Raw genomic sequence first — 25,072 nt, 5'->3', positions numbered from 1 at the left:
GGCAGCCAGATCAGGCCTCTGACTTTCCTAAGGAGAGCTGGAGCTGAAGCTGGCCCTGCACCGCCCCCCCCCTCCCCCCGCAACGGGGGATTCTTTGGCCCTTTTTGAGCTCGGTCGTTGGGCCGTGTGGCCATGGCTCTGGAGTGATCTAGCTGGCAGCCGCCCTGCAGCCCCTCCACTGAAGGCAGCCTCTTGCCATAGTGGGCTGGGTGCCGACCAGCCGGTCCGCAGACCCTCACCCCGCGACCCCGGGCGGCGGGGAGGAGGGGCCTCCAGCTGAGAAGTGGGGAGGAGGAGAGCGGAAGGAAGCCCGGGCCGCTCCAGGATCGCCCCGGCGGGTCGGGACGGGACGCGGCCCGCGGTCCCGGGGCTCTGGGCTGGCAGCCAGGGCCGGCCCTGGCCACATGGGGGCGAGCGGGCCCTGCGGCCCCCGGGGAGGGGTCCGGCCGGCGTCTCGGGGGCGGGCGGCCGCGGGCGGCGAGGTCCCTCCCGGGAGGCGGGCGCGGGGGAGGCCGCAGGGGGAGGGGGCCGGAGCCGCGCCGCGCGCAGGGCGGGAGGCAGGGCCGAGGGCGGAGCGGAGCGCGGCGGGCGCGGCGAGCGCGCGGGCCGGGCAGCCGAGGACCCCAGGAGCGCCGCGTCCCCTGCCCCGCGCCAGCCCCACGCCTCCTCCCCGGCCAGCAGCGGTGGGTGCGCGACGAGCTGACCTCTGCGGAGGCGGCGGGGGCTCAGCATCGGGCCGGGGCCGGGGGGGCGCCGGGGCCGGGGGGCGGCGCTCCGGCCCGGCCCGGCCCCGCCCGATGTCCATGAGCGCGAACACCATGATCTTCATGATTCTGGGGGCGTCGATCGTGATGGTGAGCGGAGGGGCTTCCCGCGCGCCCGCTCCCCGCTCCCGCCTCCCGCGCCCGCGCACCGCCTCCCCCTCCCGCGCCTTGTTTACGGGCCCGCGCGGCCTGCGCTCCCCCATCCCCGGCTGCCCTGCGCTCCCCAGTCCCCAGTGCGCCGGCCCCGGCCTGGGGGCCCCGGCCCAGCCGCTCGCTCCTCGGCGCTGACCGGTCATGGGCTCTTCCAGGCCATCGCGTGCTTGATGGACATGAACGCGCTGCTGGACCGATTCCACAACTACATCCTCCCGCACCTGCGGGGCGAGGATCGCGTCTGCCACTGCAACTGTGGCCGGTGAGTCTGCGCCCAGAGGGGCACACGCGTGATCACACATGTCGGTGGAAGTGGCGAGCCCCAAGCAGGCCGGGCTGCAGGGCCCAGCTGGGCTAGGCTGGTGGGGGCTGCCGAGGCTCTGCCAGGCTGGGTGGGGGAAGGACCTGCTAGGCTCCTTCCGCACAGGGTGTTCCGGAAGGGGAGAGGACCCCCTTCCATATGGCCTTTAGAGAAAGGGCCCGCAGGGTGATGTGCAGAACTGGTCCAAGGCCTGGAGGCCAAGGGAGCAGCCGCCCAGCCTGGTGTCCCAGGAGGGCTCCTGCCCACAGAGGACACCCTCCTCCCGGGGCCCCCAGCTCTGTCCCTGAACTTTCCTGGGAGCCAGCTAGGGGGAGGAGCAGAAGGTCAAGGTGGGCAAGGCCTCCCTTGAGGGGCATCTGCCCAACCCCTTCGGTTGTCCAGGAGGAACTGAGGCCGGGGGTGGAGTCTGCTCAAGGTCAAGCAGAGGGAGGGGAGCGCCCAGGCCCCTGTGCCCACTTTGTGACAGCCCCCCCCCCAATTCTGTGCACATGTAGTGATGGAGTCTTCCTGGCCATGCATGTTTGTATGTCCATGTATGAAATAAACATCTTCTCATGAGACACGCATGTGTGTACCGTCTGTGCATATACATGTGCGCACATGCAGCAGTCCCTCAGCCCCACAGGAAGCCCACACGCTGGGGCCATGAGAGTGGACAGAGGCTGAGCAGAGGGACTTGCCCGAGGCCGTGTGGCCGGTAGGAAACTTGTGTTCTTGACCCTGCCCTGCACTCCTGCTCCAGGGATGTGTGCACACATACTGGGCTAGGGGTGTGTGTGAGAGATCAGTTTCCTGCCTCACTAAACACGCTACACGCCTGTGTGTGCAGACTGGGTGTTGAAGCAGAACACGGGCATCAGGGCAGGTGGAGACAGGCGTGTAAATGGCCCTCACGTGTGCCGTGTGCTGGCCAAGAATCATCTTGAGTGTCGGCTGGGTGGCCACACCCCCTGAGGTCCCTGTATTCCTGACCCAAGACACACTCTGAGGCCAAGGAATGGCAGGTCAGCTCCACACTAACTGGGCCAACGTGGACTGGGGTGTGAGCAGGGTCCCGAGACCCTCCAGGACACTGGAGGTGTGCCCGGCACCGGCCCTAGCTTCGGCTCCATCGACATTTATAAGGACCGTTTTCCATGTGAGGGCTGTGGTAGTCTGACCGGCACATATGTGCCAGGAACATCACACCACGGGCCTGTCTGGGCAGACAGGGTGTGTGTATGCATCATATGTAATGTCCAGAGTACACATGAATGGTGTAAAAGAAATCCCCATGGAGTGCAAGCTGCAGCGAGGCCTGCGTGCACAGTTTAGACACAAATAACACAAGAGTCACCCAACTGTAGCGTTGAGTGTTTCCGCGTGTGTATGTGTTCATGTGTGTGTGCTTTGTACACACTGCTGCATACAGGATGTAAAATTCAGTGTACAAACTATTCTTGTACACTGACAACATGTATGTGTATGCGCAGTACATGTGTGTAACAATATACAGCACCGTGTGTGCCCTGTGGGCGTGGTGAATGTCTGCAGGGCACAGGCTTGCATATGAGGCCTCTGTGTACAAACCATGTACATGCACTGCCACAATGGAGTCTACCTGTGTGCACACCCCATGTGCAGAGAAAGCGCACACACACTTGTGCCTTCCACATGCCAATATGGAGAATATTATGCAGAGGAAATGTGTATAAATGCTGTGGAGCGTGCGTGCCAATAGGCTTTCTATGGGCGCTCACCATGCATATGCTGTGGGGCCCACAGAGGAGGGCTGTGTGCAAGCCCAGTGCATGTGCATCTCCATGTGACACACACCATGCTCGGCCCCAGGCGCGTGTGCCCATGCACAAGTGTGGAGCTCATGGGCCGAATTCATGGTATACACGCCGGGTCCTGTGCATGTGGCTGGCGTGTATACACAACATGCGTCCAACCTCAGGTAGACACATGCAACATGCGTGGCCCAGGCAGGACACATGTATGTATACATCACAGAAATACGTGTGCACATGGGTGACCTGAACCCCCACCCACCCCCCAGGGTCTGGGAGGAAGGAGGGCAAGGGGCAGGGGATGAGTGGCAGATGCCAGACCAACGATGGGGGCACAGATCATGACCTTCGATCCCCTGGAGGTCCCAGGCCCCTAGGTAAAATAGGGGCTCTGGCCTCTTCTTAATTGCAGGGGCATCTCTGGCTTCCTTAGCAACCCCATCTTCAAGTTTCCTGCCCTGTCCATGGGTGGGAAGTCGTGGTCCCAAGGATGACCTTCCCTATGGGGGCCCAGGAGGCAGGAGTGCAGGAGGCAGGGGCTCAGTGTTCTCAGCTGCCAGAAGGCCTGGCCTGGTCAGGGCAATGGGACTGCAAACAGGTGACTACAGGCATCCTCTCCTGGGTGCTGGCCACTGCTACACACTGTGGGCAGTCAAGAATTCTCCATCTCTCACTGATGACTGATAAGAGCTATTGGTGAAATGTGATCACATGAGCTATGGCTGCCATGTGTCAGGCAGTCCTTGCCAAATAACCTGGGTCTGCTTATGGGGCTGTGGTGGCTGAGGTGTCTCCCCCGACCACTAGGCCTGGTCACACTCCAGACTAGCTGAGGGGGATGGGCCCCAGAAGTCCCCAGGGGTAGCAGAGGGGTGTGAAAAGGGGCTGCCGTCACCACTGGGAGGAAGGGGCTGGGTGGCCCCTTCTAGCGTGGGGGTGTCTGTGAGGGAGGAACTGTAGGGGCCTGGGGTCAGGGATGACCTGTAGGGTTTACTGTTTTTGAGAAGGTCCTTTGCAGGGGAGGGGGCATGGAGCATGTCCAGTTGTGAGGTGGGGACGGGGACTCTTAGCTGGAGACAGGCAGAGGTGTTGACATGTAATTGAAGGGAAGATGGGGAGAAGCGGGCTTGGGGAGGGAGGAGCTATTTTTAGGTGCAAGTTTGAGGTGTCTGTAGATCCCACGTAGAGATGCCATGTAGGCAGCTGGAGCTTGGAGCAGATGTAGGGGGGGGAGGTGGGGACTTGGTGGGGGTGGAGGGTTGAAGAAGCCAATTGAGGGGCTCAGTAGGAAGAGAACCAGGCAGGAGGACCCCAGGGTGGCAACGACCCTTCAGGGCCAGAGGAGGGCCACAGCTGGTGAGGGTGACTGGGGGTTCAGGGTGCACTGGGCACCCAAGGCCAGCAGCTCCTTTTCTCCAGCTCTCCTGCGAGAGTGGAGGACCTGGAGTTCAGAGTCTGGTGTCCTGGGTACTGGTCTCCTGGGCAGGGCCACCTCGCCTAGGATCCCCAGGATTGCTAGGCCCAGAGGGCTTCCTGGAGGAAGAGAGAATCTGGGCAGGCTGGAGAGAGCTTTGTGGGGGTAAGTTCGTTGTGGCCGTCAGAGGCAGGAGAGGGCCTGGAGGGGTCAGTGGCCTCAGATTGGACTGTCGAGGGAGGGAAGGCTGAGGGGAACAGCCCAGCCTTGGTGGGTGCTGGGATGCCAGGGGCCGTGGTCGTCCAGGAGGTCATTTACGGCTCCCATCCCAGGATCAGGAACCTGTGTGGGGCAGGTCCAGGGGTGCCCTTGGGCTTCCAGCACAGACAGTGGGGGCAGGGGAGGTTCCTGAGAGGGATGGGGAACCAGATGCCAAAGGGGACCAGACGCCAAAGGGGACCAGACTCCCAAGGCAGGCTCATCACTTGTGGCTTTCCTTGGAGGAGAGGGCAGGGTGACTGCAGGGTTGGGAGGGAGAGGCCAAGGGGTCAGTGGCCAGGAGCCAGGCCCACAGGTGGGCTGTGACTCACTCGGCGGGGATACCCTACCCTGCCTGGGCTCTCACCCTGGAACGCCTTTACCTGCGCTCTGTGCCTGTGACCTTGTAGGGGTCGCCATTGAGCCCGGGGCTGGAGGGAGAAGGGAGGAGGGTATGCGGGCAACTGAACTTCACACTAACCTCTGACCTCGCACACTCCCACCCTCTGGGCCAGGCAGCTTCCCGCCTCCCGCCTGGGACCCACCAGTGACCTGGGTCCCAGGCGAGTGCGCTGGCCCCTTCCGATCTCAGCTCCCCACAAGGGCTGCTTCAAAGATCCCAGCAGGTGAACGGGTGCGGCTTACTGCGGGGTCCCCGCCCGCCCCGCGGGACAGGTGCCAGCCCGCCCTGCCGCCCCCAGGCACCACGTCCACTACGTGATCCCGTACGACGGGGACCAGTCTGTGGTGGACGCCTCCGAGAATTACTTCGTGACAGACAACGTCACCAAGCAGGAGATCGACCTAATGTTGGGGCTGTTACTCGGCTTCTGCATCAGCTGGTTCCTGGTGTGGATGGACGGCGTCCTGCACTGTGCCGTGCGCGCCTGGAGGGCCGGCCGGCGCTACGGTGAGTGCGGGCGCGGACACCCGGGCAGGGCTCCGACCTTGCCGGGGCCACGCCCCACCCGAGCCCCGCCCACAGCCCCTCCCCAAGCCCCACCCACCCGAGCCCCGCTCACCACGCCCACACCCTGACCGCGCCCCCCGTCCCGCAGACGGTTCGTGGACCTGGCTGCCCAAGCTGTGCAGCCTGCGGGAGTTGGGCCGGCGGCCGCACAGGCCATTCGAGGAGGCGGCCGGGAACATGGTGCACGTGAAGCAGAAACTCTACCACAACGGCCACCCGAGCCCGCGGCACCTCTGAGCCGCGCGCAGGACTCGCGGGGCCGCCGGCCACCGCGCCCACGCTCACGGGACTGGACGGCCGGCCGGGGCCAGGGCGCCCAAGGCCGTCGGGCGCGTCCGGCGGAAGGTGCTGTCTCCTCTTCTTTTTATAAAGGGGGTCGGGGTGGGGCGGGGGCGGCGGCACCTGGGATGCAGGCGGGGCCGCGTGCCCAGCCTGGAACCACATCTGCCGCTTGAAGCCAGAGGCCTCCAGTGCGCCTGCGTCTGTCTCTCTGTCCATCTGTCTGGTTCCCAGAGCTGGAGCCAGCTCTGCTGGAGGGGAGCCGGGCGCGGCAGGGAAGGGGTGGGACACCAGTGCGCCCACGTCTGCACACGGGAGCACGTGCATGAGGCGTGTGCGTTCGCAGGGCCCGCAGTAGGGGCGTGGGGCAGGGTCCCGGGGTAAGCCCCGGCCCAGCAATAAGGCCCCCGAGCCCTGCTGTGGCAAGTGCGGCCACCCTGCCCAGGGCATCCCGGTCGGGCGCCTCACTGTGACTCCCACCCCTGCTGGTCAGTAAATTCTCCAGAAAGCTCCAGCCTCTGCCTCTTCTTTCACTTCTGACCCCGGGACCCCCCACGGCAGGAATGAGACAGACACTGGGTGATATCTGCCAGTTTTTTGTTTTTTTTTTAATTAGATTCTGGATTAAAAAGACACCAACTCCAGTCAGGGAGAGCTGTGGCTTCTGTGAGCTGGCCAGTCCCCCTGCGCTGGACATCCTTGGCCATGAGGTCTTGGTGGGCTAGTTCCCGAACCCTGGGTTTACAGGTTCACAGACCTGAGGGGCACACCCCTCCAGAGGAGAGTGGTGGGCACCCCCACTGGGCTGCAGAGGGACCAGCTCTGCTCATGGCAGAACAGCTCACGGCTCTGTTCTGGTCCTGGGTGGGACTCGGCAAAGTCAGGTCCCCTCCCTTGGCCAGGCCGCCACTGCTGTTCACAGCTGAAGCAGCCAACACCTGCTGGGAAGCAGTGCTGCTAGCATGGCTGCTGCCCCTGGGCATGGAGAACGGTGCCTTCTCCCCATCTGGGCTTGGCCAGGGACATATCTCCCAGGGGTGTCCTGGGGGTGGCCCCAGTCAGCACCAGCCTGGATGTTGGGGGCAGAGGAACCAACCCCACCTCAAAGATGCCCAGGTCCTGAGCAGCAACTGGTCCCTAGCAGAGGCCTTTGACACTGCCTCGCTCCTGACCAAGGAAGATGAAAACTGCCAGGAGATCGGGCACCTGGGTGTTTCCTCCTGCTGAAGCCACCTGGCCAGTGTGCCTGGGTGTCTAGGCCAGCTCATTCAGCTTGTGTGTGCGGGGCCGGCCGCTGGCTCCCCTCTGCCTTCAGCCACTGCATCTTCTGCCTGTGCTGCTGGATGGCATCCTGAACCCGGGCGTCCATCATGGCCTCAGTGAGGACCCCGTCCTCAGAGGCATATGCCATGGCCTGGCAAAGAAAAGAGTCCTGACTCAGGGCACCAGAGGGGCTGCCCGCACAGGGAAAGGGCCAGGCCTGAGGCTCCCAGGTGACTTGGTCAGGGCCCACCAGTCACCAGGAACCACTCAGCCTGTAGGCCAGCCCCTTCCTTGCTGCCACTTACCCCCCACCTTGAAGACATGCCCCCACCCCACAGAACCCAAAGCCCTCCTGCAGGCAGGGCAGGCGGGGACAAAGTCCAGGGTGCTCCCATGGGCTGGTGCTCAGACTCAGGAGGGGCCTGGCCTCTCAGCAGGACAAACATGCAGACAGACGTGGCAACGGCACACGCCTTGACTCCCTATGCACTAGAGTGTGCCACATACACGTGCTCACAGGCAGATCTGCAGCCCAGTGTGGCCAACATCCCTCAATTCTGTGGTTCTGCCTGCTCCACTAAGTTTCTCAATGACTTTCTAAAAATAGAAACCCAGAGGACTACTTTCAGGAGGGAGCCCCGCCCCTCAACTGCACGCCCTGCTCTGTGGATAACCAAGCTTCCCCCAGGCCCAGGGCATGGTCAGCAGAACCAACACAGGCCTGACACTAAAGGGAAGCAAAGCCCTCCAGGGGTTAAATGGGGAACATGCACAGTCCACCAAGACCTGCCCCTCACAGGCCCCCAACTGTCCACACATGGTGCTTCCAGAACTGTGGGGCTGCTGTGGGCAGCATTGCATTCCCCATACCCAGGACCCCAGCCTTGGCACGTGGCTCAGGGAACCAGAGTTCTGCTAATCAGTTCCCAGTGTGGTCCACAGCATTACAGCTGCCAAAGCAGGTCCTCTGGCCAGGCCACATGCCGCCCAGATGACCCAGCATCCCTTCTGCTCCCAGTCAGGCAGCCAGTGGCTCTGACATGTGCCTATCCTGAGGATAGCACTCAAGTGCCCACCAAGCAGGGGGCTCAAACCAGGCTGGCTGTTTCTCTCCAGCTCCCTGAGGAGGTTCAGCCACGCAGGGTATTGGGAGCAAGCTCCCACCATCTGAAACCACCAGTCATTGTGCTTACCCAGGTGGCCCCAGCCTTGAGTCACGGCTGTCCTCAGCACCTGAGCCAGGCCAAGGAGGGAGGGACTGCCCCTGCGGCCTCCTGCGAGGTACACATGAGGACAGCAGAGGCGGTGGGCTGGGTGGAGGCAGCCAGAGGAGATCCAATGGTGGGAAGGTAGGTAGAGGTATGCAGTGACATCACCATGGAGAAGCCAGGCAGTCACCATGTAACCAGGGGATTCAAGCCAACATCCCTGTGATGTTGTGTGGACATCTAATGCCCCAGTGTGACATGACCAGATGGGTACCTCACCTTTAGGGTCTCCTCCACACTCCCACAATCCCAGTCGAAGACATCCGACAGACCAAAGGAGGGACACTCTATAGCACTCCTCGAACCGTGAGGATCATGCTCAGAACAGCCCACACAGAGAAGCCTGAATCAGTAGGATGGAATATCATGGACATCTGGGCGGGTTCTGGGTAAGATCAAGTCTGAAGTGGAATTGAGGGATGTGGTGAGACATTCACAGTGTGGTGGGGGCTGTGCTGGCCTTGTGACATTCCTGTGAACTTGGAATTATTAAAAAATTTAGAAGTTCGTTACAAAAAAACACACAAAACCTTAAAGGAGAACTAACACTAATGTTGCTCAAACTCTTCCAAAACACGGAAGAGGAAGGAACACTTCCCAACTCATTCTGAGGCCAGCATCACCCTGATACTAAAACCAGACAAAACACCACATGTAAACTATAGGTCCAGATCCTCTGTGAATACTGATGTAAAACCCTCAACAAAATACTAACAAACCAAACTCAGTAGCATACTGACAGGGTTATACATCACAACCAAATGGCATTTATTCCTGGAGTGCAAGGATGGCTCACCTAGAGAAAATCGACCTAGGCAAATAATTAACAAAATGGACAAAAACCACATGAGCGTTTCAGTTAATGAGAAAAAAAGTTGGCAAAGTCCAGTACCCTTTCTTGATGAAAACAATAAACTAGGGGGAATTCCCTGGTGGTCCAGTGGTGAGAACTCCACACTTCCACTGCCAAGGGTCCTGGTATGATCTGTGGTCGGGGGAGAAAAAGATCCTGCAAGCCATAAGGCATGACAAACCAGTAATAGACCAGGAATATAAGAAAATTTCTTCATCCTAATAGAGGCCATATAAGAAAAACTCACAGCAAACGTCATCTCAATGATAAAAGACTGAAAGCTTTTCCACTAAGACTGGGATCAAGGCAAGGATGCCCACTTTCAGCACTTCCGGTCAACAAAGCACTAGAAATTGTAGACAGATCAATTAGACAAAAAAAGAAATAAAAGACACCACATTGGAAAGGAAGAAATAAAATTATCTGTCTGTAGATGATGTGATCTTATTACATACGGTAAACCCTAAAGATCCCCCCAAAATTGTTAAAAGTAATAAACTCAACAAAGTTCCTGGACACAGAAGTAACACACAAAACCACTTGTGTCTCTACAGTAACACTAAACAACTGGAAAAGAAAGAAAGAAAACAGGGGCTTCCCTGGTAGTCCAGTGGTTAAGAATCTGTTTTGCAATGCAAGGGACAGTGGTTTGATTCCTCGTCCAGGAAGATCCCACATGCCTCAAACAACTAAGCCCATGCGCTGCACTACTGAAGCTCATGCAGCGAGAGCCCATTCTCTGCAACAAGAGAAACCACTACGAGAAGCCCGCACCCCACAACTAGAGAGTAGCATGTACAGCAACAAAGACCCAGCACAGCCAAAAATAAATAAATCTTTTTAAAAGTAAAAAAAAAAAAAAATCCATTTATAACAGCATTGAAAAGGATAAAATACTTAGGAATTACCCAAGGAGGTGGGAGGCTTGTACACAGAAAACTAGAAAATGTTACTTAAATCTAGGATACCAGAAGATAGAAAGATGTCTGTGTTCATGCACGGAAGACAATGTTGTAACAACACCAATACTTCCCAAGGCAATCTACAGATTCAGTGCAATCCCTATTAAAATTTCAATGATGATTTTTTGCATAAATTAAAAAAAAAAATCCACCCTAAAATTCATACGCAGTCTCAAAGGCCCCCAAGTAGCCCAAATAGTCATGAACGTCAGAATTCTCACATTTCCTCGTTTTAAAACCTAACAGACAGTGGTACTGGCGCTAAGACAGACACAGGCCAACTGAACAGAACAGAGAGCCCAGACAGAAACCCTCACGTGTACTGTCAGTGACCTCCAACAAGGGGGCCGAGACCATGCACTGGGGGGGAAATGACTGTCTTTCCAACAAATGGTGCTGGGAAAACTCCAAACTATAAAACTGGTAGAAATAAACATAGGGGAGAAGCTTTCAGATATTGGATTTAGCAATGACTTGTCTGTGACATTAAAAGCAGGTGACAAAAGAAAAAAATAGAAAAATTCAACTTCATCAAAATTAAAAACTTGTGCTTCAAAGGACACTAATGGATTTAGTGATAACAAACCCGCCTGCTAATGCAGGAGACCCAAGAGACACAAATTTGGTCCCTGGGTCAGCAAGATCCCTTAGAGGAGGGCATAGCAATCCACTTCAGTATTCACGCCTGCAAAATCCCACGGACAGAGGAGTCTGGCGGGCTACAGTCCATAGGGTTGCAGAGTCAGATACTACTAAAGCAACTTAGCAGCAGCAGCAGGACACTACCAAGAGAGTACAAAAAGGCAACCCACAGTGGCGGTGGGGGGGGGGGGGGGAATATTTGCAAAACCATGTGTCTGATAAAAGGTTAATAACTAAAATATATAGAAACAACACAAGTGTCCACCTGCAGCCAGAGAGGTGCACGAGGTGTGTCCTCTGCACTCCAGGGTGTCAGGCTGCCTGACGAGAAAGGAGAATGACACCTGTTACAACACGGATGAACCTCAAGGACACTGTACTCAGTAAGTCAGTTTTAAGAAGACAATTCCAGTATGATTCCTCACAGGTCCCTGGAACAGTCAAGACTCTCAGAGACAGCAAGTAGGGGAGTGGGGGCTGGGGCCGGGAGGCAGGGGTGGGAGCGAGTGTTTAATGGGGACAGAGCTTCAGTTTGGGAAGATGAGAAAGTCCTGGAGATGATGTTGCACAACAACACGAATATGCTCAATGCCACTGAGCTGTGCATTTAAAAATGGTGAAGATGATGAATTTTATGTTAAAAAGTTCAGGTTCCCATGATGGGTAACGAACTGTAGATGGTGAGACGCACAGACCTGACTGTTACACCACAGCACAGGGGCGGCAGCTGCAACAGAGCCCACATGATACCAGCAAGTGGGGAGTAGGTGCCGGGTCCCCAGGCTGCCCAGCCGGAGAGAGTGGGAGGGTGGGCAGGAGTCGCCACAGCCCAGCCCCAAGCACCTGGGGCCACAAGGGGAGAAAACTTGAAAGAGTGATGCCAACAAGTCCTGTCGAAGGCGATGGAATCCCCGTGGCATTTTGGGCCCTCACAGGTACTGGAAGTGGTAATGAGTACCAGGCACAGCCTGTGCACCGCTGACCAGGGACTGGATACCCAGGGAGAGCTCCCTGCAGGCTCCAGCCTCCTGTGCTTGCGCCAGGTCTCCTGACCCTCAGCTCCCCACCTGAGAGCACATGCAGGCCTGTCTCATGGCCTCCTCAATGAACTGGGAAGAGAAGCAGGGAGGGGAGGTGCACCAGGACCCCTGCTGCTGGGACCACCTGTTTGTCCTCCCTCAGGTCACGCTGAAGTGCTAACCTCAGCATGGCTGCCCTTGGAAACGGGCGGGTCAGGTCAGGTGGGGTCACAGAATGGCACCCTGCTCCTGCAGGGCTGTGCATGAACAGGTGGCAAGGAGGCTGCTGCGTGGCAGCCAGGAAGCAGGCCCTCACAGCAACAGGAACCCCCTCGCTGGCACCCTGAGGCAGGACATCCAGCCTCCAGAACCATGAGGTGATGCTTGTTCAAGCCCTGGCTGTACATTTTGTCCCGGCCCCTGGGTTGTTGGTCACTTTGCTGGTCACAGAAACAGCCAATCTTGTGAGGCCTGCTTCCTGAGTGAGGCCAGCATGGGGAAGAGCCCCTGACTCCCACAGTGGGGTTTGCGATCTGGGGCTGTTTGTTACAGCACAACCTAGTTCATCCTGACTAACAGTCGTGTATTCCTCCCCACCACTGTATCTGGACCAGGATGTTCAAATTCAACAGATGTCCCCTAATTTCATAAAAGATGCATTCATGCTCAGCTGAGAGTGGCCAGGCTGTCATGTGACCATAGACACAACTCACTCAGCACACTCCACCCAGCAAGGACCACGGAGAAACGTGCTAAATGGCTGCTCCCCTCCCCACACGCAGGGAGCTGCCACCGGGATGCCTCAGAAGAAAGCCTGGTGTCAGGACTGACCAGGGCCACTCTGACCTGTGTGACCAGAGCCATCGTCCCGCTGCCCCCAGGCTCTCGCGACTCCACAAACCTGTCCTGAAAGCCAGGACACCCACTGCCTTCATGGCCCTGCAGATCATCCTAAAGGCTGCGGGCTTCTGCAAGGAGCCAGGAAGGAAACCCCCTATCAGGTCAGTCTTGTCCTGTGCCCACAGACAGCTCCTGGGACGCACCATGCCCTCCCAGGCTGTAGCCCCAGACTCTGCACCATGTGCCATCACCTGTGCCGACTGTCCTGGGCCCTGGCTGGAGACAAAGCCCAGTGGTTCCCGGGACAGCGCACATGTTGGCCACAGGACAGGCCACTGATCTAGAGGGCCCCATTTGACCTGGACCAGAACGACAATAGGGAGGCCAGAAAATGTGAAGCTGCAGAGGGCTCTGGCTCATTCCCCACCTTGCAGGGGCCCCAGGATGGTGACGCAGGAAAGCAGGACGTCACGTCACATCTGTCCAGAAACCCTTCAGAAATGCCCCAGTGGGAGCTCAGGAACCAGCCCAACCGCGTTCCAACCACTCCGAGGGTCCCTGGCTCGGTTGGGCTCTGCCCTGCAGGGTATGTCTCAGCTCACCTGCCATGCCACGGCGAGCTGAGAGATCTCCCGGCCTGACATGCCCTCCGTCAGCTGTGCAATCTCCGAGCACTTCTTTCCGTAGTCAAACTGGGCCAGCTTCAAGCGCCTGTGAGGAGTTCCCGAGTGATGCCTGGGCGCCCACAAGACCCGCAAGCGACCAGAGGCCCGTGAGGGCCTGGCTTCTATTAATAGAGGCCAGGACAGAGCCTGCGCTGGGAAACCCCAAGGAGGAGTGTCCAAGCCCCTTGCTGTAATAAGCCACACCCTGACCAATGTCCACAGGTGCGACCCTTCCACCTCCTCCCCTGCTGGGCATGTCCCTTCCCTGGGGAGCCCAAGACAGGGCCCCAGCGGGGGCCATGTAAGGATGGGGGGGGCACAGGCTGTGCTCAGGGGCAGCCGAGGGGCTGCTCAGGAAAGGGCAGTGGGGGTCCCAGCCTGCTTCGAGCCCCACCGCCGGCCAGGGGGCTGGGGGCCATGTGCCCTCCCCCTGGACCCCCCAGCACACAGACAGCAGCTGACACTCCTGAGCCCTCTGCATGCAGATCTCGCCCCACTGGGCTTGGCTGAAAGCCCGAGAGAGACCGCTCAAACTCTTGTGAAAAGCCTCAGCTCCTCAGGTTGTGTACAGTGCCTGGGCTGCTGCTGGGCCAGGACGTGCCTTCAGGAGCTTAAGGGGACTGGGATCAGCTGGGGCAAAAGGGGAAAGAGGCCCAGGAGAAAGAGCTTGGGGGGCGGGTGGCAGAGGACTGGCAAAGTCTGCCTGAGCACAGAAGATGGCTCAGCTGTGCCAGGTGGATCCAGGTCAGTGGGGCTGAGATCCGGTCCCCGGGGAGGGTTACAAATAGAGCAGGCTTATCTGGAGCACTCCTGAAAGCACAGCAGTGGGGGGCGGGGGGATCCTGGATGAGCAAGGAGGGTTACCCCAGCCAGTGGGCCCCGTTGTGTGCAGTGAGGGGCCCAGAGCAAGGCTCAAAGAGTCCAGAAGTGGGCTATCATGGCCCCTCACTACCAGGACCCAAGTGTGGCCTTGATCTGAGGAGTCTGAAGGCAGGATGGAGGCAAGTAATCAATGAGTGGATAGGCTAGGAGGGCAGGGCCTCCAATAACAGTTGGTTACGACCCCGTGGTGAAACCCCAGGGACAGGGTTAGGGTAGATGCCCATGTGGGCACTGGGGGGAGGGACCAACATGACAGGCAGGGGGTGCCATGGTGGCAGGACACTTACTGCTTTCCTTCTGTAGCTGGTTTAAGAACATACTTGTCAAAATACATTCTCACCAGGCGCTCCCGCTCCTCCCGCTGTGGTAGCTCAAAGCTGACCATCTCATCGATGCGGTCATTGATGGCCCAGTCAAACTGCTCGGGCTGGTTGCTGGCCAGGACCAGCATGAACCTGCAGCCGACACACGGCAAGAGCGGGCTGATGTCCAGCAGGGTCTACTGGGCAGCTTCTCAGCCCACAAAACTGGGGAGACTAGCATCACCCTCTACCACCTGCCCTCCCTGTCTTGCCCCAATTTCCCACTTCTCTTGACTGATGGCCCAGCCTGGGGGGAGGGCTGTGAAACCTCCATGTGCAGGAAGGGCAGGGACCCAGGGACCTAGGATGGAGACAGACCCTTGCCCCTCCCCAGTCAAGTGCACAGTCTCAAGGCCTGGCGCTCAGCCCAGCAGAGGCACAACCCAGGAGGAAGTCAACATGCCTCCCAGAGGCCAGGCTGGGCTCTCCACGGGCAACAGCTGCAGTAGGCAGGGGGCTGGAGGGGTCCTGCCCACGCAGAGCACAAGATCAGAGGCCCAGAAGGGCAGCCCAACCCAGGGTCACCTGACGGTGTAGTGGCCTGACAATGCATCTTGGGGGCAGTCAGAAGTGCCAAAGGCCTGTGGATGAGCATGTGCCACTGGGCTCAGCCTCAGCCTACAGCATGTCTCAGGGGTGCCCACAAATGTCCCCCAGTGCCCAAATGGCCATCCCACTGCATGGAGGGAGGACACAGGAGGTTGTCTGGTCGTGTGGGCTGGCTACCCTGCAGCAACCACATGAGCCGAGGCAAGGCTGCTGGCTACCCTTTCTCACTTGCTGCTGTGCTGGCCCGTGCGGTGCAGGAAGGCATTCAGGGTGGCCCTGAGGTCTTCACTGATCTTCTCCTGCAGAGAAGGGTCAAGCTGTAAGCAGCCATGCAAACAGTCAGGATCCCTCATCCAGGAGAGAAACATGGCAAGGCCTTCACAGAACTAAGCTCAAAGGCTGAATGAAGCTTAGCTTTGAAAAGATGCTAAACTTCTGCTTTTCAAACGAAATGTATGACCGAAGTGTGACTGTGGAGCAGGCTCCCAACAACCTTCCCGTAAGTGTAGATGCGGCCCAGGCCACCTACCCACCCGCTCCCCAGCAGCCAACCCAGCTCAGGACAGATGGGGCCTCTAGATACTTACAGTCGCTCGCTTCCTGAGAAAGGCATCTGCTTCGTCCACAAAGAGCAGGAGGCTGCGAGGGCAGGGCCACATGAGGGCAGGCAGCGCACAGCCCAGCAGAAACCCCTAACTTAGCACTGTCCCCAGTGGCCTCTGGGACCCAGAGCCTGGCTACAGATCGGGACGTGTCCAGTGCCAGTGTTGGGGAATGTAACTAAAAAGGGGCTGATGAGCCCTCATCTTAAACACTGATAAGTCACCGACACCGAGAGGCCCTCGGACCTCAGGGACAGGCTGTGGGGAAGGCACCGACCCCTTTCCCAGCAGGAGCCCCGGCTCACCCTCGCCGGCTGGTGCTGGCCCAGTCGAAGACCTTGTGCATGGCCGTCACGCCGTCCCGCCCCATGGGGGCCACATCCCCGCCCGTCATGATGGCGTAGTCCATACCGGAGTGCAGCGCCAGTTTCTGGGCATTTGGGGAAGGGGCTTTAAGGGCTGCTCCACCTACCCCCCACTCCACCTCTCCTGGGCACCAGGGCCGGACCACGTGTGTGGAGACACCTGGCCTGCAGAGCTGGACAGGGACACATGTCCCAGGCAGGTGAGATGCCACCACCCTCAGTCCCGCCTGGGCCCTCACCTTGGCAAACAGCGTTTTGCCAGTCCCGGGTGGCCCATACATCAGGACATTTCGGTACAGACTTCTGTTCTTCTTGGTGTTCCTTGTGGCGATGGCGATGTCCCGCACGCGAGCCTCCAGGCTGGGCTGCCAGGGGACACAGTGTTTTGGGGGCGCTCTGCTGTCCAGTCCGTCCCTCCTGAGGGCCTGGGCTGGTGGTGCAAGAGGCCGCTCTCCCCGGCTGGACTCAGCCAGCAAACCGACTCCTGGGAGGTTGGGCAGCCCCACTTACGCTGAGGACGACGCCCTCCAACGCATCCTGAGGTTTACTGAGGAGGCGCCTGCTGACCTGCGGGGTGGGGGGAGGGTCAACAGTGGAGCCCATGGCGTGGTCACACCAGAACGCAAGCCAGCAGCTTTCCTGGACAAGGCTGGCAGGGGAGACTGTCCACAACGCTGACCTCGAGCGCTGACCTCACAGTACAGCCCAGAAGATGCAGGGGAAGCCTGGCTCCCCTCGAGGGGAGTTGAGCCCAGGCTGACTCCAACACCTTCTCTTCCGGGAGGACAGCTCGCCGCAGCCCCAGGAGTTTATAAACAAGCAGGGGGGGTGATCCACCCAGGGGGATGGCCACCCCGACAGACCCCCAGAAGAACTGAGTGGACCAGGGTGAGAGTCCCCAGGTGCTGACATCACAGGGCCCAAGGGGCAGCATCAAGGAGGCAATGCAAGTCAGCACACAGGAGGAGGGTGGCATCTGGGCAGAAGAGGAGGAAGGGGCCATTGGGTGTTTGTGCCCAAGACCTGCGGTTACCTGTATGGGGTGCCTCAGAGCCTCCAGCACTGTGATGCGAGACGTCTCCCGCACCAGGGACGGCTTCCCCAGCCGGGCCTCAAAGTACCGCCCTGCGACGGACGTGGCGTTCTTGGCGGAATAGATCCCAACAGCCAGCAGTGTCAGCCCGGCCACCTGGAGTGGGCAGAGGAGGCAGGTGGTTCACCCCATCCCCTGGCTCCCCCACTGTGGAGTCTTGCCAGGCCCACCAGCACTGGTGCACCAAAGGGCTGGCACCAGGGAGATGAAACGGACATCTGGCATCCCCAACGCCCCCCCCCCCAGCCTCAGCAAGGTTGACGCTGAGTCGTTTGAAGTGTCCCAAACCCAAAGGCCAAGTCACTTGTGCCTTTCTGGTAGGGGAGGGGTGAGCACTCAGCACAGGCACCAACCCCCAATGGCTTGCAGAGCCCCTGACATATGAGTGTACCCCAGGGAAGAAGGCAAAGGCGCTTACCGTGGCTGTCACTTTGTCCCAGTCTGTCACAAAGGCACGGAACCCTTCACCAAACAGGGTGCCTGCTGTCCTGCAGGGGAGCAGTGGCATGACCCAGAAGGCATCAGGCCATGTGCCACATGGTTGGAGGCCCCCAGGTCAGCCCCAAGGGGCACTGTGAAGGACCAACCAGGGGAGGAGTAGGGCACCCACATAGGAAAGGGGCCAGCGGAAGCCTGCCAGGCAGGGCCTCACCTAATGGACTCTAGGATGGTCTGGCGGTGCTCAGCGGCCTTCAGGCGGATTTGCTCACGGATGATATCGGCGTTCTCGCGCTCAGCCTTAGCCCGGGCGCGCGCCTCGGCCTCCACCCGCAGCATCTCATTCTTGTGCCGCAACTCCATCTCCCGCTCCACGGTGGCTGCCCGGGGAGGGAGCAGGGTTGGTGCTCAGCCCATGGCCCCCCACCCAGGGCTGCTACACAGGACAAGCAAGCCACGGTGCCCTCCACCCCCAGGGTCTCAGCAGGCCCACCCCTGATGCTGCTTGGGGAGTGAAGGGCCTAAAGCAAGGGTGTGACCAGTGGTCGTGAGCTTCCAAGTCAGGGCCCTACCTCGCCGCAGGGCCTCCTGCTTCTGCACAGATTCCTCTTGCTTCCGTAAGTTCTCCTCATTGAGAAGTTGCTGAGAAGGAGCCACAAGGGGAAGGGAAGGGCTTCGAGATTAGGAAACAGGCAATATCACACCAACAGGTTAGCTGCTCTGGCCTTGGAGACATCCCCACTGCTCCTAGGGCTCCAACCTCCTGGGGACGGTCAGTCACCCTAGGGCCTGCAGGCTGCAGTCTAAGACAGGAAGGAACCTTGGTCCCCCACTCAGCTCAGCCTTGGGGTGGCCCTGACCCACGGCTGTCCTCATGAAATGGGCCATTTGCCGAACTGTTGAATTTAGAAGTTAAAATGCCAACAGGCTCGGTGTTTGAATGCCCCCTACAAACTCACTCATCAGTCAAGTCCCACTTGGGAGACCATCAGGGCAGCTCAGTTTGAACCCTCCCTCTCCGCCCCTCAACCCAGCGCTTGCTGACAAGAGGATCCCAGACTCTGGCTCCCATGCAGCCTTGGGGAAGATGAGCGGCCAGGCAGTGCTCACCTGCTGTTTTAGCTGGTCCTCATAGCGCTGCCGGGCCAGCTTGTCCTGGTACTGGGCCCTCTAGGGAGGGAGAGGGCGGTGTGAACACAGCCCAGCCTCAGGAAGTAAGGTCTAGGCTGGGCCCCCACAGGCACAGTCGCTGATGAGCACCCCTCCCCGGCCCCGCTCTCTTACGGCCTGGTGCTGCCGCGTCTCCTCACTCAGGGTCTTCCTCCGCTCCTCAGCCTGCACTCGGATCTGATCGCCCTTCAGCTGCTCTACTGCGGCCTCGTACTCCTGCAGGACACACCAGCTGCTGTGAGCCAGGGCCTGGTCAGGCTTCCTGCCCCCTCTTCCCCCTCTGAGGGGGCTCCGAAGGGGCTGGACAGCGATGTAGCCTGTTCCACACCCCCAAAGGCCTGTGAGTGCTCAGCTACAACCACACCAAGGCCCGGGAGGACCCAGACCCATTGGCAAAGAGAAGCCAGGAGATGAGCTGGGCCAATGCCAAAGTAGCCAGAGAGTCTCCTGGGGTGCCTGTCCCCCCTCAACCCCAAGCCCCCACATGTACTTATGCCAGCTGCTCACTTCCTCATTCGCTTTACAACAACCCAGGTGGAACACAGAGCAGAGCCTTTTCCACATTTGCTCACTACATGCTCAGTGTGAGGGCAGGGCTCGCCTATGAGAAACCAGACTCCTCATCCACACCGGCCTTCCAGAAGGTTCTGTGCAGAACTCAGGCCACATACCTGTGCTGATGCCCATTTCCCTCGAACCTGAGGAGGTGCCTGTGCACCCACCGCCTGCCTGTGTTCTCTCACCCTCCCCCAGCACCCACCCTCACTGATCACCCCATCCTCTCCACCGTCCAACCCCTAGCACCCATCTTGCACCTATTGCCTGTGTCCTCTCTGGGCCCCTCCCCACCCCCAGCGCCCACCTTTACCCACCTTGAGCTTGGCCTGATGCTCCAGCTGAAGTGTTTGCTCCTGCATCTGAGCCAGACTCAGTGCCTCCTTGGCGTGTCCTGGGGGAAGGGATGTGTAGGCATCAGGACACAAGGCAAGCATTCACACAGGCTAGGGGTGCTCAAGGGCACCACAGCCTCAACCTGAAAGCACACCTGGCCACACTGGTTCCTGGTCAGATCTGCTCAGAGAGCCCCCGCTAAAAAGAACACTGCCCCATCTTGCCACTTTTGTCTGTTCCACCCCCAACAGAAAACCCACATGTGGGGTCTGCCCCCAGGTGACCGTCACACCCCAGAGGGCTCCAGCAGAGAGGCTGTCCACCGCTTGTCCACTGACAGCAGGAGAGTCAAGCCTGTGGTTATACTGTCTATTTTTCAAGTGCGAATGTTTCTCTTCAGCCTCTGATACCTGTTACTGTTCTACAACTGAGCACAGGCAGGTGAGAATCTGAGTAAGAAGCAAAGGAGGATTAAATCAGAAAGAGGGCAATGCTTGCAGGCTGATGGCTCTTCACAGGCCGCCTGTTAGAAACATGTGTGTAATTATCTTCCAGGTGTGTTCTCTTCATAAGGGGACACATGTGGAAATATGCGGCAACACATGGATGTTCTAGAATGGACCCCAGGACTCTCCTTGCTAAAAAATCCTCACATGGGGCCTAAGAGACCCCTGATGACACAGTTCTGTGTCATCACTATAAAGTCCACGCTTTACCACAAAAACCTTCTAACACATAAAAGCACAGAGAGAAGCTGGGGAGCCCATGAGCCCACCTCTCTGATGCCACCACGTTCCCAGGTTGCTGACCACACGTCCACCCTTCTGTTCCCCACCATCTGTCTTATTTTTTGAGGCCTTCAAGGTAGGCTGCAGATCCCAGGACCTGTCACCCCCAAGTTGCAGCCCACACGCCACTGACTAGAACCTAACCCCTGGGGCTGCTGGCTCCCAGCATGCCCCACATTAGACGCGAGGCGGGTGGCAGCTCTGGGGCTCAGCTGTCAGCTGAGGCACTCGGTCTGGCTTCAGAGCTTGCGGAGGACCTGCAGCTGGCCTGTTTACTCAAGCTGTGACCTATGGCAGCCAGGCTGACCACTCTGAGCATGAGCACCTCACCTGCAAGCAGAGTAGGCGCTCCCTCCCCCGACTCGTGGAGTGAGATGGCTGGATTTGAATTTGGCAATAAGGAGTTCATGACCTGAAAGCAGGTAAACTGCTTAGTGCAGGGCCTGGCACCCAGGAGCCCTGCTAATCACAAGCTTTGGGCTCAGTGCTGAGAATGACAACTGTCACCTCACGTCGTCCCGCACCAGGAGATGGGCCCAGCATTAACTGCACCCACCACAGGCAAGTTACTCTTCCCAGAACCCTATAAACATGTGGAGCGCACAGCTTAAGGCTAAATGGGCTGCTCTGGCATCCAAGGAGGACTGAGGAGCCCTAGGGAACCAGCAGCCTCAGGTGAGGCCCCAGGGGACACAGGCAATGGCCAGACTGTGAGGGGCAGCTGAGGGTATCTTTGGTTCGCATGGGAGAGCAATGAGTGAACAAGAGTGGGCATAGGCCAACCAGGGCAGGCCTCCAGCTGGGAACTGGAAGCATTTCCAGAAGACAGGCCTGGGGAGCGGCTGAGGGGCCTGATGCACCCTGGGGAGGAGGGTTTGGGGACAGAGGGGACAGGCAGCTCAGGGTGACACCTCTCCCACTGACCAGCAGAGAAGCCAGGAAGGATGGCATGAACAAAAATGAAGTAGAGTTCACACCTGGGACAGCATCACGAGACACAGAGACGGATGAGGAGACAATGCCTCTGGGTGGTAGCAGGCAGAGGCTCTACAGGAGATGCTGTGGGGGGATGGGAGAGCAGAGGCCAAGGCCCTGCAGACCCAGGTGGAGAATGTTCTGTGGCAGCCAATGCAGGAGACCTGGGAGCAGCTCAAAGGCATGAGCAGACAGAAGTCAAGGAGTTCCCTTGGCTGCTACCCTGAGGCACACCACAGGCTATTCATACTGCCCTGAACAACAGTGTGAGTGTGAGGGGCCAAGAGTCAGGCTTCAGATTCCCAAGGGAGGAAAACAGTAAAATTCCAGGACTGGAATTCCCATCCAGGGAATGGATGAAGCCCGCTCACCACATGCGCATGTGCACACACACCTCACCCCACACACACCCCTAAGAAATGAGGGTTAAGCCCCCCCACTCCCCCCCCACACACCTAAGAAATGAGGGTGAACTTCCCCCACACACACAAACCAAAGAAATGAGGGTGAACTTCCTCCCCACACACACAAACCAAAGAAATGAGGGTGAACTTCCTCCCACCTCCCACCACACACAAACCTAAGAAATTAGGTCTCATGTCAAAAAAGTCTATGATCACTGAGGTGTCTTGAGAAGGGAGATGGGTTTGAGTGTCCCAGGCTTTAAGGAAAATGCATCAGGTTTTCACTTATTGTTGGAGAAGGTTAGCATTCAGATAGGTGAAGTCTGTAAGCAACAAATAAGGCCAGCCCAGGGCAGATGATCTTCTTGGCTCCCACCCTCAAGGCATCAGACCTTGACTGCTCTCAAGCCCCTCTGCAAGCCTGTCTTCTATTATCTTGCAAACTTAATGCATCTATTACACTCAACACCCACTCAGAGGTAGGGAGTGTTCCAGGTAGGTCTAAGGAAACAGGCTGCCCTGGGCCCAGGCCTAAATCTCCACAGTGTTCCTCCCAGGATCGGAGAACCAAGCAGGCTGGAGACCTTTACCCGGGGTGTTCTTGTGGCCCCCGTGGAAGGGCAGAGACTAAGCCACAGAGTGCCAGTCCACCCCTGGATGGGAAGACTCTGCTCACCTCTGCTTACAAAGCTGCAGCATAGGGTGGTAAGAAAACAGCACCTCTGCTTAAAAGGTTGAAAGTCGCTGTATTCTTTCAACTAACATCTACTCAGCATGTGCTATATTGCAGACTTTTGAGACATCATCAAATCCACAGGAGAAAAGAAGGTTGGGAGAAAATACGTGGGCTTAGTAAAGGCGCAGTGAAGGGCTGATGCCTTGAGGGTGGGAGCCAAGAAGGTCATCTGCTGCCCTGGACCGGCCTTATTTGTTGCTTACAGACCTCACCTATCTGAATGCTAACCTTCTTCAACAATAAATGAAAACCTGATGTATTTTCCTTAAAGCCTAGGACACTCAAACCCATCTCCCTTCTCAAACGGAAAACACAGCAACTAGCACAGACGGATCCCCAACCTGGTCTGCCTTGGCCGTCCCACGTGGAGGCGGAAAGCAGCAGTAACTGGAGACCAGGGTGCAGTCCCGCCATCTGCTGCCTGTACCCTCTGAATCCCCTCGGCACCGGTTTCCCCACGTGAAGAATGCGTGGCAGCTGGGAAGATGCCAGAAGGTCAGGGGGTCCCGAACTTCCCCTGCACGCAGGGTGGCTCCGGCGGGCTTATCGCTTCAGGCTGGTTTCCTCCCCCGACCACCACTTACTGCTCGATCGCTCAGACCACTCACCACTTGCCCGCGAGCGTCCCGCCCGGTCGCCCTGCCCGCGCCCACCCGCCACACTCACGCGAGTGCTCCAGCTCTCGCGCCGCCTTGGCCGCGCGCTCCAGGCCCGTCGGGTCGAAGTTGCTCCATTTGTCCTTGGGCCCCGGCCGGTCCCCCGTGCCGCGGTCTCCGCTGCCTTCGCCCCCGGGCTGTACGGGCGGCAAGGGCAGAGGTGGCCCCGTGCCTTCGCCCTTGGAACCCTTGATGCCGAAGAGCCACGACATGGTCCACAAGCGCCGGCGCAGCGGGGACTTGCAGCCGAATGGACTCGCGGGGCTCACAGCGGGCTCCACGCGCCGCGAGCCGGCGGCAAAGACTGCGCAGGCGCAACAGTGGCCCTTCCTCCCTGGCAATGGATGCGTGTGAGGGCCCCTTGCCCCATGCGGCCCTCGGATTGGCTACGAGTGTGGTGACATCATGGTGTCTCCGCCGCGATTGTAGAAGCAAGCCCAGAGGGCAGGCCGTCGGAGGGCGGGGCGAGGTACCAGGTGACAGGGGCCGATCAGGGACAAAATTGAGGAGCTGGGCGCGTGCGCCCCCCTGAATACGTCAGCGTGGCAATGACACTGGCCCGGTTGCTACGGGCATCCAGAGTTCCGGCTCCGGGGGCAGCAGAGATGCAGGTGCTGGAGCAGAAGGCTCTTGTCCGGTCCCGAACGAGGGAGCGGCCGCGAAAGCAAGAGTCCTCCACAGGCGCTCGGTCAGCGGGAGAGGAACCGGGCGGCGGGCGATGGGTCGCGGGACCGGGGCAGAGAGCAGGTGCCGGCGCCCCTGGCTGAGCGGCCCCCTAGGATGGCAGAGAGCGGGTTGGGCGTGTCCAGCGCAGAGCGGACATGGGCCCCGAGCCCATGGGCCGGGCGGCGAGGGAAGTGCCTGGGCCTGGTGCTTGGTGGGTCTCGGTGTTGAAATGATGGAAAGGCGGAAGCGCGGCCCTGGCTAATCTCCAGCAACCGTCAGTAGGATGATGGGCTCTCCCAAACCTCCTCTTCAGCGAGAGCAGTGGCTCTCGGGGACGTACATGCGTGGGTGTGTTCGTGCTCAGTCCTGTCCGACTCTGCGACCCCATGGACTGTGTAGCCTTCCAGGCTCCTTTGACCATGGCATTTTCCAGGCAAGAATACTGGAGTGGGTTGCCGCTTCCTTCTCCAGAGGGAATCTTCCCGACTCAGGGATGGAACCCACTCGACACCTCCTGCATTGGCAGGCGGATTTTTTATCCCTGACACACGTGGGAAGTCCCAAGTGAAGGGACTGAGCTCTCCAACTCCGGAAGTAAGGGGCGGCAGAGGTCCCGAAGCACCACAGAGGGCGCCTGCGTGGGAGGAGAGCTCCTCGGGGGCCCAAGGGTCCTGGCTCTGGTTACTGACTGGTGAGACTTCTGGGGAACTCCAAAAGCCAGGTTTCTGCTTCAGGGACCCAGGTGCAGGCCACACGGCCTGGGACAGATGGAGACAAGGATGGACACAGGGCAGCACCCAAAGTTAGCAAAGTTTGCTTCTTGAGCCAGTGTCCAAGTTGCCCCTGTGTTCTTTCCTTGATGGAATTTGTAGAGTTCCCAAAATCATATGGACTTTCTCTGTTAGTTTGAAAACAGTTTTAAGCCTCAGTAAAAATAGGGGGAAAATTTCTAAGATAATTCTGCCAGGGTTTTGTTGTTTGTTGTTTCCCCAAATGAGAAAAACCAAAGGAGTTTTCCTGCCAGATGTCGCTCATTGGTCGTCATCAAGAT

The 25,072-nt window shown here is 58.8% G+C and overlaps 2 protein-coding genes across 4 annotated transcripts; one reads left to right on the top strand and one right to left on the bottom strand.

Moving 5' to 3' along the window:
• The first annotated feature begins 533 nt into the window (after positions 1 to 533).
• On the top strand, positions 534 to 6,189 carry TMEM240 (transmembrane protein 240). Its single transcript, XM_020873838.2, has 4 exons — positions 534 to 854; positions 1,073 to 1,179; positions 5,385 to 5,593; positions 5,742 to 6,189. The coding sequence occupies exons 1-4, from the start codon at positions 798 to 800 to the stop codon at positions 5,888 to 5,890; spliced, it is 522 nt and encodes a 173-aa protein (XP_020729497.1). The 5' UTR covers positions 534 to 797; the 3' UTR covers positions 5,891 to 6,189.
• Positions 6,190 to 6,493: 304 nt separating this feature from the next.
• Positions 6,494 to 23,679, bottom strand: LOC110124987 (ATPase family AAA domain containing 3A). Of its 3 annotated transcripts, XM_020873795.2 has the most exons (16): positions 23,366 to 23,675; positions 19,778 to 19,854; positions 19,020 to 19,121; positions 18,846 to 18,905; positions 18,308 to 18,377; positions 17,950 to 18,115; positions 17,716 to 17,785; positions 17,238 to 17,393; positions 16,715 to 16,771; positions 16,444 to 16,569; positions 16,145 to 16,269; positions 15,825 to 15,876; positions 15,466 to 15,536; positions 14,614 to 14,781; positions 13,382 to 13,490; positions 6,494 to 7,346 (listed from the first exon to the last, which is right to left on the bottom strand). In XM_020873795.2, exons 1-16 carry the CDS (start codon positions 23,565 to 23,567, stop codon positions 7,197 to 7,199), a joined length of 1,761 nt encoding a protein of 586 aa, XP_020729454.1. In that variant the 5' UTR covers positions 23,568 to 23,675; the 3' UTR covers positions 6,494 to 7,196. The 3 variants fall into 3 exon arrangements, with proteins under 3 accessions (XP_020729454.1, XP_070330233.1, XP_070330234.1); XM_070474133.1 differs by lacking the exon at positions 6,494 to 7,346 and having other exon boundaries at positions 13,455 to 13,490; positions 14,667 to 14,781; positions 23,366 to 23,679; XM_070474132.1 differs by lacking the exons at positions 15,466 to 15,536; positions 15,825 to 15,876 and having other exon boundaries at positions 23,366 to 23,678.
• Positions 23,680 to 25,072: the final 1,393 nt, after the last annotated feature.

The sequence above is a fragment of the Odocoileus virginianus genome, chromosome 11, assembly GCF_023699985.2.
Source record: "Odocoileus virginianus isolate 20LAN1187 ecotype Illinois chromosome 11, Ovbor_1.2, whole genome shotgun sequence".
Taxonomy (NCBI): Eukaryota; Metazoa; Chordata; class Mammalia; order Artiodactyla; family Cervidae; genus Odocoileus; species Odocoileus virginianus.
This window is presented reverse-complemented; position numbering and strand designations above follow the sequence as displayed.

Bases quoted from the DNA above. Each gene is read 5' to 3' on its own strand.
- LOC110124987 (XM_020873795.2), bottom strand. From the start codon at position 23,567: ATGTCGTGGCTCTTCGGCATCAAGGGTTCCAAGGGCGAAGGCACGGGG. The intron at 19,855-23,365 runs GTGAGTGTGGCG...CCCTTCCCCCAG, and splicing joins GCGAGAGCTGGAGCACTCGC to GACACGCCAAGGAGGCACTG. The intron at 18,116-18,307 runs GTAGGGCCCTGA...CTCCCCGGGCAG, and splicing joins GCAGGAGGCCCTGCGGCGAG to CCACCGTGGAGCGGGAGATG.
- TMEM240 (XM_020873838.2), top strand. From the start codon at position 798: ATGTCCATGAGCGCGAACACCATGATCTTCATGATTCTGGGGGCGTCG. The intron at 855-1,072 runs GTGAGCGGAGGG...GGGCTCTTCCAG, and splicing joins TGGGGGCGTCGATCGTGATG to GCCATCGCGTGCTTGATGGA. The intron at 1,180-5,384 runs GTGAGTCTGCGC...TGCCGCCCCCAG, and splicing joins TGCCACTGCAACTGTGGCCG to GCACCACGTCCACTACGTGA.